A 19806-nucleotide genomic window follows, 5' to 3' on the forward strand; every position below is an offset into this window, starting at 1 on the left:
TAACAAATAATTATACTGAAGTAAATAATCTTGTTGAAATACAAATCATGATGTATTATGCTGTTTGTTTATGTACAGTTCAGTACAGAACTTCAGTATTTAGCTCACTGTGTTTGATTTCTCCTGAGCTGGTTTTAATGGTCCACATGTGGTTCAAAGGGTCTGCCAGGACTTGCTTAGAGAACCCTTGTTTAGGGTCTAAGCCCCAGGAGGGGTTAAAGACGTGCAAGTAAGTAAAGAGCTGATAAGACCTCTCATGGTTGGGAGGTATGACAGGGATCACGGGGGGTCAAAGGTCACCACCTACCTGCCATGTTGTGTTTTCATATATATTTTGACACACACAATACATCTAATTATCTCCATGGCAAGTTACTGTTCATCAGATTGTAACACTGATGTGTTTAGACACTTGCCTCCTCTGTCTTTGCAACTGAGACTGATGAATGTTCTTATTCGTTGTGTCTGTGCGTGTGCTTATGTATGTGTGTGTGTGTGTGTGTGTTTACATTTGTGTAATTGTGGCGCTGATGAGTCATATGTTTTTGCATGTGGCAAGACTAAGGAGCTGTTATTGCATGAGCTATCTACAGCCAGTGTGTTTTTCAGAGAAACTGTTTGGGTTGGCACTGATACAGGTTCATACGGGCAGACTAATCACTCAGCCAGGCGATCAGTGGGCACATCCTGGTATTGTCTTGCTGAGAGTGTTTGATGGTGTCAATCTGCAGGCACTAAGCTGTGGACAGATATTTGGTACTTCTTGACATAAGCTGGTAAGGGGAGGGGTTTAAAGAGAACTGGGTGGGAGGACTTCCTTTGCTATAAAACAGAACTTTAAGTACCGTTGAGGGTCTGTGGGTGACTTTTACGTCAGCCTGCGTTTGACCACCACACTGTACCAACATGTGAGGTCCGAAAACATCTGGATTCTTTATTTGTTGCAGCTTTGTGGATCATCTGAGTTTTGAGCCATGGAGGTATGACTATTTAGAGTTGGAAGAAGGAGCTTATATTACACTTTCATGAGATACGGTCGTGGAAATGATAATTAATTGATGATCGCAGAGGAATGCATCGATTGTGTGTGCGTTTGTGTGTGTATCTGTGCCTGTGTGTATGTGTGTGTGTGTGTGTGTGTGTGTGTGTGTGTGTATATATTTCAGATTTATGCAGGGAGATATTTGAGCAAAATTTGGATTCTGCTGCATCTGACAGGTGAGTGTCAAGTGATGGCTGGATAATTTTTGAACTAAGTGACTGTTGTTCTTACTTACTATAAGATTGTCAATCGCTCAGGCTCACCTAGGAATTAAAGTTACTGGAGGTACATAATAGATGTTAGGAGCAAGTAGTTAGAGTATAGCCTTGCTTCCTGTCCCTAAGACTAAATTGCAGAATGAGAAAATCCTATAACATTCAAGAACAGGCTTGTGCACGTGTCATGTATAAGACCCAATGCTCCGTAGGTTGGTAACATGCAAGGTGTGTGTGTGTGTGTGTGTGTGTGTGTGTGTGTGTGTGTGTGTGTGTGTGTGTGTGTGTCCAGTTTGTGTAGCAGGTAGCCATACAGGGAGATGCAGTCTTTTCGGACGACACCACGTCCACACATTTGATGGGGTTTTGTACGAGTTTCCAGGAGACTGCAGCTACCTGCTGGCTGGGGACTGCAAATATCATTCCTTCACACTGCTGGGTGAGTCACACTCAAACAATTCGTAAAGGAAACACTCACTGATTTGTACTCTATTTAATACTTCAAATGCACTCCAAAACTCATTTGTGCTTCCCTCATTTATAATTTAAAATATCATTGCTTGAAGCTGAAGAGGTTGTGCAATAGCTACAAGATCTTTTATCGGTTATGCGCAATTTGCAATATGTTGAATTTGTGTTCATTTGCTGTGGCCTCTTTGCATGTTTTCATTGTGATTCATTGTGTTCTCATACAGTCAATCCATACATGTTCCTATATCCAATTCTCATTAGCATGATATCTCAGGAAAACCGTAAAGGAATATGATGTGGTATTTGTAGTCCATAATAGTGGAAGTACTTTTTTGTGTGCAGCATCCAAATTCCTCCTTGAGGACAATAATTCTGTTCTAGTTTGTTCTTTCGCATTGCAAGTTGGTAAAAATTGTGTGGTTTTGGATCTGCAGGTGATTTGGTCAGCGGCAAAAGAACTGGAGTCACTCTTTTTCTGGGGGAAGTCTTTGAGCTGCACCTGTCTGTAGATGGCCACCTCTCACAAGGAGAAAAACTGTAACTGAATGTTGTTTCCATGGAAAAATCATGAAATGTGGTTTTATGATTGGAAAAGCACACTTAATGTTTTCTTCTCCTTTTGTTTAGACTGTCTCTTCCCTATGCATCCCATGGTGTGTTTGCTGGGTTGGAACTGGGGTTCTATAAACTCTGGAGTGAGGAATTTGGCTTCACTGTCACCATTGATAATGCAGCTAACATTGCTCTGATGCTGACCAAAAAACAGGCCAACACCACCTGTGGTCTCTGTGGCAACTTCAATTCTTTGACAACTGATGAATACACAGCTCAAGAAGGTATGTCAGATTGAGTCAAAAGCCTGCATGTGAACGTTTAGAAGTGAAACAAGGGAGAGTTCCCTATTACCGGAATTTAGGAAATGATTGAAGTCACCAGCACTGAGAAACAGGAAGAGTAGCAAGCCAGTACAGGAAAAGATAACAAGTTCTAGGTAAGCAAAAGATAGGGCAGTGGTAGGATGAGATTAAGGAGTAATCTCTCAGTGTGTTTGTTTGTGTTTGATTCCAGGATTCCTTACAGACGATAGTTATGATTTTGCAAATTCGTGGGCTGTGAGGGGGGCTGATCAAATATGCCGTCGTGTCTCAAATCCCAGCCGATCCTGCAACAGAACAAAAGAAACACCAGAGGTGAGACACGCACACACGAGCACACGCACACATTACGTGAATTACATCTAACATTCAACGTAAATATTTAAGCATCAAAGAATCAAACTGGCTGCGCATTGAGAGGATTTAATTTTAACTGTGCAGATCAAATATACCCACTTGTTTGTTTTTTCTCAAAAATCACGATTATGCTAATTTTTGAATGTATATTTCAACACTGATATACCAAAAATATTCTAATCAAATACCCACAACCAGACTACATTTAAAGATACTCAGTTTTAGGAACAAGCTGACACTAAACTTGATTTTTAGTTCATCTCTTTTTGTATTGATCTGCATATGTCTCTGTTTCTCAACAGATTCTGTCCAGCTGTAGCGTGTTACAGACATCCGGTGCGTTCCTGCACTGTGCCCATGCCGTTGCTCCTGAGGCATTTCTGTGGCTGTGTCAGGAGGAGGCTTGCCACTGTGACCATGGCAAGTCCGAAGATTGTTACTGTCCAATCCTGCTGGAGTACGCAAGAACATGTCAGGCCCATGGGGTCCTTTTACACGGCTGGCAGGAGGAGAGTCAGTGCTGTAAGTTTGTCTATGAAATAGTCATAGCAGGATATGAAGTTGCATTGATAATAATCCTAACGTGTGTGTCCAGTCCCCAGATGTCCAATTGGGATGCTGTACAGTGAATGCACCAAGTCCTGCTCTACGACTTGCCACAGTCTCAACATCCAGGAGGTCTGCAAGGAGGAGTGTGTGGATGGCTGCACATGCCCTGGTAAACTCCCACTCATCCACCTTATTTTACCCATCTGTTTCTATATATTGAAACCTCATGTGTATGTGTGTGTGTGTGTGTTTTAGTGGGTAAAGTTTTGGATGGTGATCGCTGTGTGGAGGTATCTCAATGTTCCTGTGCGCACATGGGACGACATTTCCCTCCAGGATCCTCCATCTCTCAGGACTGCAACACCTGGTGACTGACAAGCAAAGGGGTGGAGTACGCTGCACAATGCTACATTGCTAAATGTTCTTTTTTTCTCTTCTCTGCAGTGTGTGTCGTCAGGGTTCCTGGGAATGTACTAATGAAGGCTGCCCCGGTGAGAGAGAGGCCACAATCAGACAGACTCAACTCAAATTAAAAGGGTTGCTTTTGTGTGACGACCTTTGTTTGTGCTGCAGGTGAGTGTCTGGTGGTGGGCCAGTCTCACTTCAAGACTTTTGACAACAAGTTCTTCACCTTCACTGGACTTTGTCAGTATCTACTGGCAAGTGATTGCACAAATAAAGAGTTCTCGGTCATTATTGAGAATGTTCAGGTAATGAGAAGGCTTTAACTCTTCTGTCCCTCCCATACTGGCTGGTCGTTATTTTAACTGTCGGTTGGTAAAATGTTTCAGTGCGCAGACGATCAGGATGCTGTGTGCACACGCTCAGTGACACTCAGCCTTCCCGCTCTGGAGGACATGACAGTGAAGCTGAAGCATGGAGGGGTGGTCTCTGTCAACGGCATGGACATCCAGACCCCAATGCATCATGGTAGGTAATTTTGATGGAGTGGATCTCCATTTAGTTTCTCTCTTATATACAGGACTATACTTTCAATAAGTAATTCGAGTAGTATCAACACTTCACACACAAGCTTATACCACAACCAGTCTATTAAAAAAAACGTTTTTTGATTGAAATTTTTAAAATCTGTGGAATTTACTATCGATACAACATTGGTACATATTGGAACAACTATCAAATCAAGTTAAAAGTACATTTGAATGGTCTTGTTTGTCATGTGTGAACTTGTTCAGGTCACCTGCATATCCTGAGATCTGTCCAGTCGTCCGTGTTTGTCAAGTTTGAAAAAGACTTTCGTCTTGACTGGGATGGGAGGGGACGAGTGCTGTTGAAGGTGGAATAATGGATTATTTTTGGGTTTAATGCATCTTTTGTGAATAGCTTGGCAACTTTTTAAATTTTTCCTCCTCCTCCTTAGCTGGGACCACAATGGGCAGGACAGACATGTGGTCTATGTGGTAACTACAACAGTAACCAAGGTGATGATTTCTTGACCAGTTCTGGACTGGTTGAAGTGGGTCCTCAGGCATTCGGCCAGTCCTGGGCAATTAATGGAGACTGCATAACCAGTAACAAACACAAGACTGACCCATGTTCTGTTAATCCTAAGAGAGGTAACCACCTAGACAGACATGCTGCATACAAATATCACCACATGAATACCCACCAACGTTCAATCTACCCCTTTATAGTGGGTTTCGCAGAAGAGGGGTGTTCAGTGATGATATCGGAGGTGTTCAGCCCATGCCACTTCCTGGTGAACCCGGCTCCCTTCCTGCGGTTCTGTCGTTATGATGTTTGTGCATGTGTGGATGGCGAGAAGTGTCTCTGTTCTGCTCTGGCGTCCTATGCTGCTACCTGTGCTGCCAGAGGCGTGCTGCTCAACTGGAGGTCTCCGTCACTCTGCGGTGAATCTCACACTGTTACCAGAACAGCTGATCATTCAAACACACTTGTATTTCTTCAGTTTTTTTAGGCAGTTGTCTTGTAGAGAGCCAAAGTCTAAATTTTAGGAAACTAGAGCATCTATAATTCTTCTAATTTAAGTGTTTTTAACAGGTGAAAAGCACAAAGTGAAGGTTAACTTTCTGTGTTCTGATGTCAGAGATGGAGTGCACCGGTGGACAGGTGTATGAGGCCTGTGGGAGTGTGTGTGAGCGGACGTGCCGCTCTCTCTCTGGAACTGAGGCCGGCTGCAAAGGCGAGAGGGTGTGTGAAGAGGGCTGCTTTTGCTCCACTGGCAAGTACCTGAGCGAATCTGGAGAGTGTGTGACAGCTGACCTGTGCACCTGCCTGCACGACGGACAGCTCTACCAGCCTAATGATGTCTACGCTGATCAAAACAGCATTTGGTCAGTCTCTATTCATGCACATCAAGAAACCTACTGGCTATAATCTGTCACTGATGCAGCTTCATGTTTTTGTGTGTGTTTTTAGCTACTGTGAGAATGGCTCCATGCGTTGTAGCTCACAAGAAAGGAGCCCATCACTGTCTGATCTCTTCTATGACGATAACCTGGCACCATCCAGAGGTAATAATGCAGTGACTAGAGTTCCTACACCTTTCTGGTTTTACCTCCTCCAAGAAGGTTAGATGATCACCAACGATCATGTCTTTGTTAGAAGGCATGAGCAAAAACTATTAGATGGATCTTGGTGAAGATGAATGATTATCGATACTCTCAATATTTAGCTCATTTTGTTCACTTTTAGCAAATTTTACGCACATTTAAAACACAGATTAGGAAGAACAGTTTTACGTTTCACACAAAATATAAAGTGAACATCTTGCCAAAGATTTTGCATTCTTAAAAAGCAAACAACCAACTACCTCCACTCAAAGATATATTTGTCTTTCTGCGTGCAGAGCGGCGCTCAGTCCAGTGCTCCCCTCCTCTCATTAGAGCAGAATGTAATGCTGGGGAGAAAGGCCTGGAGTGTGCTAGAGTCTGCGAGAACCTGGATCTTCCCTGTATCAGTCTTGCCTGCATCCCCGGCTGCCTTTGTCCGCCTGGCACAGTAGGTGCTGTTTTGTCTGGGTGTGAGGGGCGGTGGGAGAGCAACATGCTGATTGATTAGCTGATTGATTACAGGTACGCCACCTCAGAGACTGCATCGCACCGGAACAGTGTCCTTGTTACCATAACAAAAAGCCTTATACATCAGGCCAGAGCATATCTGTGGACTGCAACACCTGGTAAACAGATTGTTTCCATACAGTACATGAATCATCATAAAGGGGAAATCCTGCACTGTTTTTGCTTACCATGCTTTCTCTTTAACAGTGTGTGTGAAAACAGAAAGTGGCGCTGCACAGAGAAGGCCTGCGATGGTGTGTGTCGCACGGTGGGGGAGGGGCATTACATCACTTTTGATGGCCTGAAGTACTCCTTCCCTGGCTTCTGCCAGTATGTCCTGGTCCAGGTATGAGACAGAGATTCAGAATAGAAAAACAATACTGAAATAATAAATACTTAATTCCTTGTTCTTTTTTTATCCCCCCCCCCCCCACACACACACACACACACCATTAATTAATAGGATATGTGCAATGGTGAGGATGGTTCGTTCCGTGTGCTTGTGGAAAATGAGGCCTGTGGAACTGTGGGACATCGCTGTTCAAAAGCTGTCATGGTCTTCTACCAGGGAGGGTTAATAATAATGCAAGATGGAGAGGTAACACAACCAAATGCATGCATGTCCATATTAACTACCATATACATGCTAACCCTTTGCATTATACGATACATAATGCATACTAATAATTGTGTGCAGGAGTGTACCAAATGATTCAGAACTGCAATTTGTGCATTTCATTAGACACTATTAAAAGTTGATGCATCAATATATATTTTACCATTTACATTTTTATATTTATATTATATATTTTACCATTTTCATATCACCATTATATATTTCATGTCTATTTGCTTTTATAAAACCACCTGTCTGGATTTGAAATTAATGACTTCAGATTAGGCAACGTAGTGGTGCAGTGGTTAGCACTGTCGCCTCACAGCAAGAAGGTTCTGGGTTTGAGTCCCGGCCCGGGCACAGGATCTTTCTGTGTGGAGTCTCCATGTTCTCCCTGTTCCTGTGTGGGTTCTCTCTGGTACTCCAGCTTCCTCCCACAGTCCAAAGACATCAAGAGGGGACGAGGCTGATTGATACTCTAAATTGGCCGTAGGTGTGGCTATGAGTGTGAATGGTTGTCTGTCTATATGTGTTGGCCCTGTGATGGAATGGGGACTTGTCCAGGGTGAACCCCACCTCTCGCCCAAAAGCCGCTGGGATAGGCTCCAGCCCCACCCCCCGCCCTTAACAGGATCAGCAGAAGAAATGGCTGGATGGATGGACAACAGGCACTGTTGAGAATCACACGTATATCTGATGGTCTTTCGTTACGGCAGGTGAGAATGAAGAAGCCAGTGCCACAGACCTCACAGGTCGAGATTGTCAGATCGGGTCAGTTCTACATGCTGCTGCTGGGGAAACACATTTCTCTAAGTTGGGACAAGGGAACCCAGCTCCTGGTCCACATCTCAGCCTCATACAGGGTACTAATTCATTATAAATGCATTATAATATGCTGATGGAGCCTGTTTTGTTTCAGTCCCATTGCTTTATGTTAACATGTTGGTTTGTATGCAGGGCCGGGTTTGTGGTCTGTGTGGTAACTTTGATGGGAACATTAACAACGACCTCATGAGCAGTAACAACCAACTGGAGGTTGACGCCTACCACTTTGGGAACTCCTGGAAGGTGGCTCCCAGCTGTGCTGATGTAACAGAGGTACAGTCTTAGACTGACAGCCCACTTCTATCATATTGTTTTTATTTGTCAAAAAAGTTCGCAGTTTTCTCTGGAACTGCTTTCTACAAAGATGTAGCTCCTTATATTTTTTACCGATTGGTGCAAAAACACGGTAGAAGAAGTACATTACATAGAGACTGACACGCTTGCACTGCACTGTATATATGCTTGTGCCTATAGCTGCCTACCCCCTGCAACAATAATATTCTCAAACTGGTAACAGTGGAACAGTCGTGCCATGTGCTCTCAGGTCCCATCTTTAAAGAATGCAACATCCGGGTGAGTATAATTATTCACACTGCGGATATCCCACAATGTCAGAGGCGTCATTTTGGATTTAATCGAAGGCATTCATGTTCTCCCACTGGTGTCTTTAGGTGGATAGTGAGCCATATGTGGAAATGTGTGTGGAGGCAGCATGTTCCTGTCCATCAGTGGGCGACTGTGCATGTTTTTGTGATGTCATCGCAGCCTACGCACAGGCCTGTTCAGAAAAGGGTTTATACGTTAACTGGAGATCCAATGAGCTTTGCCGTGAGTATAATGAATGTCTCAGTGAAATAAAGCTTGTTTTCATGTGTGGCCTTTCATATAGACATACTGCCATTAGTAACAAGGGTTAATGCAAATTTACCATGAATTCCTAATGTCTCTCACTCAAGATTTTATATATTGTTTGTTTGATGACCTGAAATTCTCCTAATGGTACTCATTAGGAAACCCAGTTTCCTAAAACATTTCTGTGTAACTATGATCAAATGCAGGAGCCAAGCTCGGTGAAGTAGCTAACTTGAACGTTTTGTTTCAACAGCCATGAGTTGCGAGGCACTGAATCAAAAAACCCCTGGCACAAGGGAGGAGTTATGCCAGTGGAGGTATAATGCTTGTGGTCCTGCCTGTCCCATCACCTGCCAGCACCCAGATCCCCTCCACTGTTCCCTCCAATGTGTGGAAGGCTGTCATGCTGACTGTCCCCCAGGTACCAACAGAATTTGCTTCATACATACAGTATCGAAATACAATGTAGATTTGATTGCATGAATTTAACTGTCACCCTTGTCTGTCACAGGCCAGTTGTTGGATGAAGTGGCCATGCGTTGTGTCGATCCCTCTCAGTGTCAGGTGTGCATCCATGAGGGTGAGAGAATCTCCCATGGCAACAAAGTCATTCTTAACCGCAACGACCGTGAGCACTGCAAGATATGGTAATACTAGCTACGCGCACTATTTTTTCATTTAGTAAAAAGTCAAAAATTAGGGTTTTGCAATTTGGTTCTTACAAATGTGTTTGTTTTTGAAGTCACTGTGACAACAACATCTTGAGTTGTGAAGACTGCACTTCGTTGACCACATTCACGACTCCCACACCAACTTCTTCCGCCCCCTTCACAACCCTGCCTTTCACTACCCTGATGCCAGAGGACACGTGTGACCGGGCCATGGATCTTGCTTTCCTATTGGATGGTTCAGCAGCTCTTAGCAGTGATGAATTTCAGAAAACCAAAGACTTTATACTTGGAGTGGTTGAACGATTCCGCATGGGCTCGGCTCACACTCGAGCCACAGTGCTTCTTTACCACTCTGGAGTCAAAACATATGACCTGCAGGTAGAAAAACCTATAATATGGGATATATACTGTATAAGGGACTTTCCTAACTCCATAAAACAGAATGTTACAGTAAATGTGTATTTTCCTTATTATTCTGTTTGCATGTAGGTTCAGAAGTGGCTGTTTAAGAGGACTGTGCATGACCTGCATTATGTAGGAGGTGATGCAGCTTTCTTGGATCAGGCTGTCAAGTATCTGGCTTTCAACATTTACGACAAGAACAAACGTGAGCATGCTGGCCGTGTTGCCATCATCTTGACTGCTAGTTCCAACCCTCGCTCTGTGCGTGCACTTATCAAGATGCTCCACAAGAAAGTCATCACCACACTGACGGTAGCACTTGGTCCAGGAGTAAACATGGGGCAGATAAATGAAATTGTCAAGGCTAACCCAGATAACAGGGTCTATGTGCTCAGCAGCCCAGAGGAGCTGCCTGATCGTATGTTGGAACTGACAGATTACCTCTGTACACTGGGGCTGGATCCTGAGGTGCCCAGCCCCACAAAGCCCCCCTCAAGAGCTCCCACTTCAGCCTCACCCACTGGCTTGCCTACACTCACCACTTTACCATCTTCTCCCTCTCCAACCAAAGATGTGACATTCATCATTGAAGGCTCCGAGTCAGTCGGGGTGAGCAATTTTAACAAGTCTCTCATGTTCCTGGAAAAAGTGATTTCAAAGCTAACAGAAAAGGAGGAGGTCATTCGCGTCACTGTGATCCAATACTCAGTAGTGGTGACTGTGGAGATCCATCGATGGGAGCTGACAAAAAGGAACACCCTGCTGCTACTGAAACAACTGAGGGAGATTCGTTGGAGGGGCGGAAATAAGACCAACACAGGTTCAGCTGTTTCTACAACCATTCAAGAAATGACCACAGTCAAACCATCACCCGGCCCCATCCCACCTCGGCTGGTCTTCCTTGTGACGGAGAACCCGCCCACTGATACAGTGACACGACCACCCTCTACAGACGTCAATACATTTGTGTATCCTATCGGGGTTGGAAAAAAAATACATGAAACTGACTTGACTGTGTTCAGCCACCCCCGCCCTCCAGTGATAGTTCAAGACTACACCACGCTAGAAACCTTGGTTGACTATGTCGTCAATATCACACACACCACACTGACGCCCCGCTTCCCCACGCTGCCTTCCCTGGTCCATCCACCACTCTCCGGCCTGCCACACTCAGGTACACAAGACACCTTCACTTGAGTCACTTAGCTCCCCAGGAATTTACACTTCAATTAATATGGTTTTAAATCTTTGCCTAGTGCCTTGTAAGAAGCCTGTAGATGTGCTGTTCCTGTTGAGGGCTGGAGAGCAGTTTGAGGACATGAAGACGTTCGTGAAAGATTTCATCACTGAAGCTGACATGGGTGGGTGTGGCCCGGCCCCTGACGTATTATTATGTTTTCAAAGAGAAACTCACATGAAGTAACAACAATAATCCACAGTAGTTTCATGTAATGTGTTAAAATACAAAGGGTAAATCAATTAGGATCCTTTTTTTATAATAGACTCGCTAATTCCCTGGTACAACAATAACAGGTGTCATGTGGTGGTTTCAGCTGTGAGAAACTCCACACCAGAGGGCAGGTTGGGGTGGTGTGCCAACAAAAACCAGACTTTACAGAGCAAGACAACTTTTCCAGTCACATTCTAGCCCTCTTAATGATGGAGCAGTTCAAACCTACCAAAATATTATTTGTGTTGATGCATCATGAAACATTATTTTCCAAATTTGCTCATACGTTCCAGAAGCTCTTGTATAGAATAATGAAAAAAAAACAGTTTGTAAACTATGTGCCCCATAGCAAAAGGATCCTAATTCCCTTTCTAGTGCCACGGACATTTGACATATTTCTATTCTACTTAAATTAACAGGAATCTTGAAACCTCATCTCTGGCTGAATTCTTCTGTTTTTTGGTCGTATGTGTTTCAATTTGGGTTGCACGGTGGTGCAGTGGTCAGCACTGTGGCCTCACAGCAAGAAGGTTGCGGGTGTGAGTTCCGGCTTGGGCACGGGATCTTTCTGTGTGGAGTTTGCATGTTCTCCCTGTTCCTGTGTGGGTTCTCTCTGGTACTCCGGCTTCCTCGCACTGTCCAAAGACATGCAATTTGGGGACGAGGCTGATTGATACTCTAAATTGACCGTAGGTGTGAGTGTGAATGGTTGTTCGTCTCTGTATGTTGGCCCTGCGATGGACTGGTGACCTGTCCAGGGTGAACCCCTCCTCTCGCTCGTAGCCACTGGGATAGGCTCCAGCCCCCCCGCGACCCTTGACAGAAAGGACTAAGCGGAAGACAATGAATGAATGTTTCAATTTGAATTTAACGTAAATCTTTAAGGATTGCAAGATTTCTTTTTTGGTTTACTTTAACCCTAGAACACTAGCGTCAGGAGATTTTCACCCACACGATTCTTATCATGTCATTTTATGGAACCTTTTTTTAATTTTATGTGACATTGCATATCGGGAAATTAAAGAAGAGTACTTCAATTAGGCATACAGTATTGTACTTCAATATATTTTGATGAAACTATATTTAATCAGGAATATTGTATTGGTTAAAGTATACCCAATGTTAGTGATGGTGTTACTAATTTTAACATCAGCGTTCTAGGGTTAATAACTCAGTGTACTGGGCTGTTCAAACATACTTCTTATGTGCAGGTCAGAATGGCACTCAAGTCAGCGTGGTTCAGTGTGGAGACACCTGCACAGCCGAACTCACCTGGAAAGAGGAACAGAGCCAATCACATCTCTTGAAACTGGTGGACACCATACCAAAACGGACCACAGCTGCCCCTGCACTGGGTAGTGGTGATGTGAACAAACACACACGAACACAATACACATGTATGTTCACTGTTCTGTCTCTCTGCAGGCTCTGCACTTAGGTTTGCAGTGCAGACAGCCATCTCTTCCATCAGTGGTGGGAGAGTTGGTGTACCCAAAGCTGTAGTGATGCTGGTGACTGATAAGTCAGCTGATAATGTTCAAGAAGCAGCTAATGAGGCATTGGCCGCAGGTAAGTAAAGTGCCTAAGGGCATTCCAGAGGTATGTATGTTAGGTGACTCTGCACTTTACCCATGAGAAACCTTTCAGTTGATCCTGAAATCCCAGTGGATGTTTGTGGCAAGCTTGGTGTCAAACTATGAGTGGATGCCCATAGTTGTCAAGTCTGCATAGGATATTCTCAAGACTTATGAGAAAAACTGGAGAAATTACTGTGAGGCCTTCCAGAGATATGGTGTTTATGTGAGGTGGCAATGACAATGACCTTTGACCATCAAAATTTTAAATCCATCCTTCAGCCTCTGTGGACATTTTGGCCAAATTTCCGTCAAGGCATTACAGAGACATCACTTTAACGAGAAGGGGACAGATATACACACCTGAGGTGGTTTTGAACTTTGACCACTGACAATTTTCAGGTCATTCTGGAGTCCCAGCAGATATTTGTGTTATATATGAGGTAATTTCCTCAAGGCATGCCTAAGATATGCCCCAAATGTGAGCTGTCAGTGAGCTTTGACCAACAAAATCTTGTTGAGTTAACCGTGAAAACCCAAATGGTCATTTTAGCCAAATTTGAAGAAATTCCCTCAAGACGCTCCAGAAATATCCGGTTAAAAAAAAAAACAGGATGTACAGACAATCTTTCGCCTGCATGGGATGCTTAAAAATGTCGCCAGCATGTTCTAGCCTCAGTTATGCTCTGTCTTTGTAGTCTGTCGCTGATTAGCATCTCTGCCCTCAGGTGTGTCAGTGTTCCCCATTGGAGTGGGACAAGACTATGACAAGAATGAGCTCAGCATTCTTGATCACAAACAAGACAACGCCCTACACTTGAGCAGCATGGATCAGTTACCGATTTTGCTGAAATTGGACCACAGTTACACAGAGAGAATATGCAGAGGTACTTACCCTAACCCACCGTCATGACGATGATTTATAATTTCTGTGATAATGATTGTTAATGAGGACTATTTGTTCTTGTCCTCAGCTGCTCCACCTGGAGTGTGTGTTGACGATAGTGGAAATGAGAGAAAAGTGAGTTATGGGTTATGAGTTAGTTATGCTGTAACAGCAGAGCAGAAATTACAGCTTTTCTTGGCAATGAATTATGAATCTTTGTATATGTTTGCTTCAGCCTGGAGAGTCATGGGTGCTAGAGAATGGGTGCTACTCTCTGACATGCCATCCCAACGGGGTCACAACAGTCCTGAACCACAAAGTCAGCTGTGACAAATTGGAACCGCCAGCCTGCAGAAACAATGTGTCGCCTGTCAAAGTGCAGGAGGCCTGTGGCTGCCATTGGGAATGCCCTTGTATGTACTCCAAGAGGATCACATGTTCATTACATCACATTTCATCCATCTATGTTAAACGCACATAATTTCCCATGTGGGCTTCTGAAACTGAGTGGTAGCATTCCAGCCTATTTATACTGATAATTAATGGATCACATGTTCCTTGCTCTCCCTTTCCTGCCTCTGTGTATGTGTGTTTGTGTGTGTGTGTGTGTTGACAGGCATTTGTATGGGCAGCTCCACCAATCATGTGGTGCGATTTGACGGCTTGGCGCTGAGGCTGGACAGAGAGGGTTCGTGTTCCTACACAATTCTCACTGTCAGCAGAGGTGTCAGTGAAGGGTCAGAGGTCAAACTCCACAGTGGACCTTGTCAGGACTCCATGAATTACAACGACGTGTGCATGAAAGCCATGGAGGTGACACATGGACCCCATAAACTACTGCTAAAAGATGATATGACGGTAAGCTGTGTGTCTGTGCATTTGAGAGAGAGTCAGTGATTTTTTACCAACTGCATGTTTGTTTGTTTGTGTGAGCAGGCGATGTTTGATCAGGAAGAGCTTGTACTGCCGTGGCGGTTTGCTGGCCTGGAGCTGGTGCGTTTCGGAGGAGTGATGCTGCAGCTCAAATCTGATCATGGCTATGTCCTGAGTTTCACTCCTCAAAGCAGCGAGTTTACCATCTCATTACTCAGTTCCACCACCAATGGCCAAACTGCTGGACTCTGCGGTAACTTAGACACAGACTTCTTCTTTGTTATAAAATAGATTCTCATTTTTTTTCTTCAACCACACTCATTTTTGTCATATGCTCATCATGTGGGATCTCTCTTCTAGGTGCCTGTGGTGAGGAGACGGTTAACATTCTGTCTTTGCGTAACGGCAGTTCAACCTCTGACCAGGCAGGCTTCATTTCAGACTGGACAATGGGTAGATTTGGCAGCATGTGCATGCCAAAACAGAGCGCAGTGTGTGTATCTGGAGCATCCATGGGATGCCAGGCCCTACGCTCTGAGGTGTTTGAACCATGTCATGAACACATACCTGTTCAGGTGTTCCTGGCCAAGTGTGAGGAGCAGGCATGTGAAGAGTCAGATGTGTGTGAGCTCATTTCTGCCTATGCACGCCTCTGTAGACAAAGAGGGGTGTGTGTTGACTGGAGAAACCTCCACCTCTGTCGTAAGTCCATTTCTGATATGCAGAACATCTGCAGGTTTGCAGACTTTAATGCGAACTCCAAGACTAAATCTTATCTTCTGTGTTGTAGCATTAAATTGTCCTGTCAACATGGTGTATGAGGCATGTCGGACAGGGTGTGTAGAGGACTGTGGAACTATAGAGACATTGCGAGGCGACTGGTCGGTTGCCAGGGGTAACAAGTCAGCCTGTATGGACACACCTACTGAAGGCTGTTTCTGTGCTGGAGGGACAATTATGCATCATGGAAAGTGCATAGCACCAGAGGCATGCCAACAGTGTGTCGACCATCAGGGAAAAACATATAAGGTGAGACACGCGTGACAGCATGTGTGTTCGATTGATGCAAAAAATAAATCAGCTTCTTAATGACAGAAATAAATGCTAATAGGATTAGCTAGAGCTGTCATCTATGGGCTCCTCTCTAAAGTGTGTTTGGACTGCCCTCTAGTGGTGTGGTAATGGAACTTCCTTCTTGTTCCACAGTACATGCAGAGTTGGGTACCAAGTGAGAACCCGTGTTTGATCTGTATATGTTTGGACCAACAACGCATCAACTGCACCGCGCGGCCCTGCAATGATGTCAAAGGCAAGCAGCTTGTTAATTTATTTTATAGCGAAACCAGTAAAAGATATTGCAAGTATTGTGTTGTGAGTTTAGACTCAAGACCTTTTTTATTAATCAAATTTCTGCATGTGTGTGCAGCTCCAGTGTGTGGGCCCTGTGAAACCTTGAATAAAAAGAGAGAATCCAAGTGCTGCCCAGAGTATGAATGTGGTATGTATATGAGGTCTACTGAGAGTGGATTTTTAAAGGCCAATATAACATCTTTTTAAAAATGCATTAGTTCATATATGATCTTTAAAACTTTCCATTTCAAAAGTTACTCTTTTATAATGTGAAAATTAAGAAGCACTTATATCTTGAGGTAGCTTTTATAATAAATCAGATTTCATGTGGACACTGTAATCAACATCATGTTTATATCTTACCAAAAAAGCTGTCTATATAAAGTTAACTTTCTTTTAAATTACCTCTGATTATACAATGTCATATTCTTGATTTTATAATGACTTTTTAAGTATTCATAAGAGCATGAAGCTACACAGGCATCAGGCATGATCCCTTTTTGTAAAACCTCCTGTCAGCTCCAACTAATGGTTGAACTCTAATATGTAAATAACAAAATTATGTAGCATTATTGTTATGTATCTTTTGCCATGCGTAACTTTTATGTTAACCTTTTGGAATTGAGGACAATCCCAACAACACAGTTTATATATCTACGGAGGTGCATGCCATCTTTTGCATGATACTGGTACAGAGTTGGTGTTCTTTTGTAATCAGAAAGACAAACTCACTTACCTTTATATTCAAATGCTAACTGCCTAACTGATAACCCTCTCTTTGACCCTTTTTAGGTTTTTCTGCCCTCTTCTGAGTTACACTCTGTTTCTTCTTGCCCCAAAATAGCAATAAAGCTATTTTTTTCTAAATATACTCAAGGTTTAAAAGTTGTTACAATATCACCTTAACAGTTTTCTCCAGTTGCTCCTCTGTAACTCAGTGTCTCTCTGTTTACAGTGTGTGATCTGGTGAATTGTGACCCACCTGATGTGCCCCACTGTGAGGATGGTCAGGTCGTGGTTTTGAAAAACCCTGGAGAGTGTCAGCCTGTACACGAGTGCGGTAGGACATTTAAATGTTCTCTCTGATGTCTTAGCTCTGCTTGACCCAGGTGCGGACATTAAACACAACACACATCCTTGTGATCAAGTTCTCTTTTTGTCTCAGTTTGCAAAAAGGAAGGTTGTGTTCATCAAACTCGCCCAGTGTGTGCTGCACATCGCCAACTGTCAGTCACAAAGACAAAGTGCTGCGATGAGTTTGAATGTGTGTGCAACTGTCAGAATTCCACCCGCACCTGCCCCGCTGGCTTCATGACGTCCTCCTACACTAACGACTGTGGCTGCACAGAGATCGTCTGCCTACCAGACAAGGTGAGTAATTGTGTGCGTTTGTATTTGTTCCACACTCATATTAAATGTAGATAATATATTGCCATGTCTCTCCAGGTGTGTGTGGTTGGTGGTGTGGTTCATCAGGTGGGGAGCGAATGGAATGCGGGATGTGAGAAGTGTAGCTGCACCCAACTGCAAGACAAGGACACCAAGCTGCACATTGCTCAGTGTACTCCGCCTGTCTGCGAACAGACCTGCCCCTTGGTGGGACACCCCCTCACTCATGATACACACCAAAAAATACTCATTCAGGATTGTGGGTCATAATGTTTAAATATGCTTTACGTCAAAGGGCTCGACATACACTCCTATACAAGGAGAATGCTGTGGGAAGTGCTCACCGACCAGCTGTGTGGAGGGGGAGATGGTCATGCGAGGGGACACGATGACTGGAGGAGTCCTCAGACATGTACGTGTACAGCACTTGTACATCTCGCATCGCCTTTTCTGTTGTTTGAAGAGAATTCCTGGGCACTATATCATTTTAATCAAAATAAGATAGAGGACCAAAATTTCTGTTTCACAGTTAAATTCTTCAGAACATACAGGGCTTATACGGGTTAAAGCGGAGGTGAGCAGAGTACCTAATAAGGTGTATTTTTCCATGAGGAGTACCTTTGTCTTTCTTTTATGGAAAGATGATAGAAACCCATAATAACTGCAGCTGGCGTATGGGGCAACTATTCAAATCCACCAAAAGAGATTATTGAAATGCTCAAATTGTTATTATCAATGTCTGAAAATATTATTCAATCCTAAAGAGACAGGCTTGTGTCGAATATGTACTTCTCATTCTGAAGTCTTACATACTTCCTCAATGGATGGTTTCCAATTGGAGACGACCATCAGAGTCAAATATCTCATTCACGTTGTAATCAGCAAGCAGTTCTTCTGTTGAAAGTGGCTAAATTCTCCACCCTGGTAAGTTTTAATGTGACCTGTACAAAACAAGGCCCCTACAATTGTGGCAAATTTGTACTCTACATGTAATTTGGGAGCTGTAACGTCTTTGCCGTAGGTCCTCCTCTTCACAGGAGTGATTTTTTCATAAATCTTACTCTTAATGTCTTCAAATAACCGTCACTATGCTCTTTTTTTTATCTCTGCGTGTGTGTGCGTGTGCATGTGTGTGTGTGCGTGCGTGCGTGTGTTTACAGGTGGACGAGGTTTGGCAGTCTCCACATGATAAATGTGTGTTGAATCGGTGTTTGAAAGTGAAAGAGGAGGTGTTCATCTCTGTGACAAATGTCAGCTGCCCTAACATGGATCCTCCATCCTGCCCACTTGGAACTGAGTTACGATGCGAAATGCAGGACTGCTGCCCTCGCTGCCGTTGCGGTAAACACACGTGCATATTTACATATTGATTTAATCATTAATTGAAAAAGGTAAAAAAAAAAAAATTTGGATCACAAGGAAGCATAGTATGTGATTGACCAATATTCCTTGAGAAAGAACCAGCTCTATTTGCCTTGAGGTGACACATCAAGGCAGTTGCACTGTTTCTCCAGCAGGGGCTCTATCATATTGCTTTCACTCAACTTGCAGTTCTTTTTTTACATGCACTGGCATAGCCTGGATGGTGATCTGTTTTTAATTAACCAACTTACTTTTCCCTCCACAGCTCCTGTGGACGCCTGCGTGTACAATCACACTCTGATAGGAGTAAGTAGTTTCAACTATTAGGCTGTTGCCCTTTCAGTTAGACCTCTCTGAACACTGCTGTCATGTCTCTGTGTTAAGGCAGGGGAGACGCTGATGATGGACGTATGCACACACTGTCGCTGTCAGGTAGAGGAGGGTGCAGTGAAGAATTACAGGCTGTCCTGCAGGAGAATCAGCTGTTCCATTTGTCCAATGGTAACCATCATCCTCATCCTCACTATCAACTTAAATTTCCTTCTTCTCCAGTGATTCTCTAATCTTCTGATGACTGACATCACAAATGTGCAGCCATATAATTTTCCATAATTCACTTTATTCAGACAGGTCATAAGTGAATTGTGCTTTTTGTTCTTTACAAAATCTTGAGGTTGTATTGTCCTTTGTTCCTATGTAAACTACTGTGCACGACAATGTTTTCAGGGTTACACTCAGCAGAAGGAGGAAGATACTTGCTGTGGACGCTGTGTTGCCTCTACCTGCTTTGTGCAAAGGCCTGATGGAAAGATGATCAGTCTGGAGGTACGACCTCTATTGACCCCTGTCACACACAGAATGTAGACGCACTCTTACAAGTGTAAACCTTTGTAACTTATATGACACACGATACCTTGTGAAATATAATACGACACAATACTATGAGATATGATGCACTACACTTCTTTTTCCAAGTGAGGTTTGAACTGGGAAATTAGTGGACATC

General features: G+C 43.6%; 1 protein-coding gene across 1 annotated transcript in view; it reads left to right on the forward strand.

Annotated features, from left to right (window-relative positions):
* The first annotated feature begins 841 nt into the window (after positions 1 to 841).
* Positions 842 to 19806, forward strand: part of vwf (von Willebrand factor) — a 20029-nt gene continuing 1064 nt past the window's right edge. The window contains exons 1-49 of the mRNA XM_086208922.1: positions 842 to 980; positions 1167 to 1218; positions 1550 to 1696; positions 2163 to 2265; positions 2356 to 2564; positions 2797 to 2918; positions 3263 to 3482; positions 3556 to 3678; positions 3765 to 3876; positions 3954 to 4000; positions 4083 to 4219; positions 4301 to 4439; positions 4706 to 4806; positions 4891 to 5086; positions 5165 to 5380; positions 5578 to 5824; positions 5910 to 6004; positions 6340 to 6491; positions 6566 to 6669; positions 6758 to 6896; positions 7014 to 7148; positions 7883 to 8029; positions 8124 to 8264; positions 8466 to 8564; positions 8663 to 8819; positions 9097 to 9264; positions 9355 to 9490; positions 9586 to 9892; positions 10004 to 11090; positions 11173 to 11277; positions 12578 to 12721; positions 12792 to 12935; positions 13669 to 13827; positions 13915 to 13961; positions 14062 to 14239; positions 14443 to 14684; positions 14763 to 14952; positions 15060 to 15401; positions 15490 to 15728; positions 15906 to 16008; positions 16126 to 16197; positions 17005 to 17109; positions 17215 to 17420; positions 17496 to 17645; positions 17734 to 17850; positions 18599 to 18779; positions 19066 to 19106; positions 19185 to 19301; positions 19527 to 19625. Of these exons, the coding sequence (XP_086065048.1) occupies positions 975 to 980; positions 1167 to 1218; positions 1550 to 1696; positions 2163 to 2265; positions 2356 to 2564; positions 2797 to 2918; positions 3263 to 3482; positions 3556 to 3678; positions 3765 to 3876; positions 3954 to 4000; positions 4083 to 4219; positions 4301 to 4439; positions 4706 to 4806; positions 4891 to 5086; positions 5165 to 5380; positions 5578 to 5824; positions 5910 to 6004; positions 6340 to 6491; positions 6566 to 6669; positions 6758 to 6896; positions 7014 to 7148; positions 7883 to 8029; positions 8124 to 8264; positions 8466 to 8564; positions 8663 to 8819; positions 9097 to 9264; positions 9355 to 9490; positions 9586 to 9892; positions 10004 to 11090; positions 11173 to 11277; positions 12578 to 12721; positions 12792 to 12935; positions 13669 to 13827; positions 13915 to 13961; positions 14062 to 14239; positions 14443 to 14684; positions 14763 to 14952; positions 15060 to 15401; positions 15490 to 15728; positions 15906 to 16008; positions 16126 to 16197; positions 17005 to 17109; positions 17215 to 17420; positions 17496 to 17645; positions 17734 to 17850; positions 18599 to 18779; positions 19066 to 19106; positions 19185 to 19301; positions 19527 to 19625 (8025 nt within the window). The 5' untranslated portion in view covers positions 842 to 974. The remainder of the gene's footprint in view (positions 981 to 1166; positions 1219 to 1549; positions 1697 to 2162; positions 2266 to 2355; positions 2565 to 2796; positions 2919 to 3262; positions 3483 to 3555; positions 3679 to 3764; positions 3877 to 3953; positions 4001 to 4082; positions 4220 to 4300; positions 4440 to 4705; positions 4807 to 4890; positions 5087 to 5164; positions 5381 to 5577; positions 5825 to 5909; positions 6005 to 6339; positions 6492 to 6565; positions 6670 to 6757; positions 6897 to 7013; positions 7149 to 7882; positions 8030 to 8123; positions 8265 to 8465; positions 8565 to 8662; positions 8820 to 9096; positions 9265 to 9354; positions 9491 to 9585; positions 9893 to 10003; positions 11091 to 11172; positions 11278 to 12577; positions 12722 to 12791; positions 12936 to 13668; positions 13828 to 13914; positions 13962 to 14061; positions 14240 to 14442; positions 14685 to 14762; positions 14953 to 15059; positions 15402 to 15489; positions 15729 to 15905; positions 16009 to 16125; positions 16198 to 17004; positions 17110 to 17214; positions 17421 to 17495; positions 17646 to 17733; positions 17851 to 18598; positions 18780 to 19065; positions 19107 to 19184; positions 19302 to 19526; positions 19626 to 19806) is intronic.

Source organism: Aulostomus chinensis, chromosome 7 (genome assembly GCF_037954235.1).
Source record: "Aulostomus chinensis isolate RoL2024-O1b breed Wild chromosome 7, RoL_Achi_v1.0, whole genome shotgun sequence".
Lineage (NCBI taxonomy): Eukaryota > Metazoa > Chordata > Actinopteri > Syngnathiformes > Aulostomidae > Aulostomus > Aulostomus chinensis.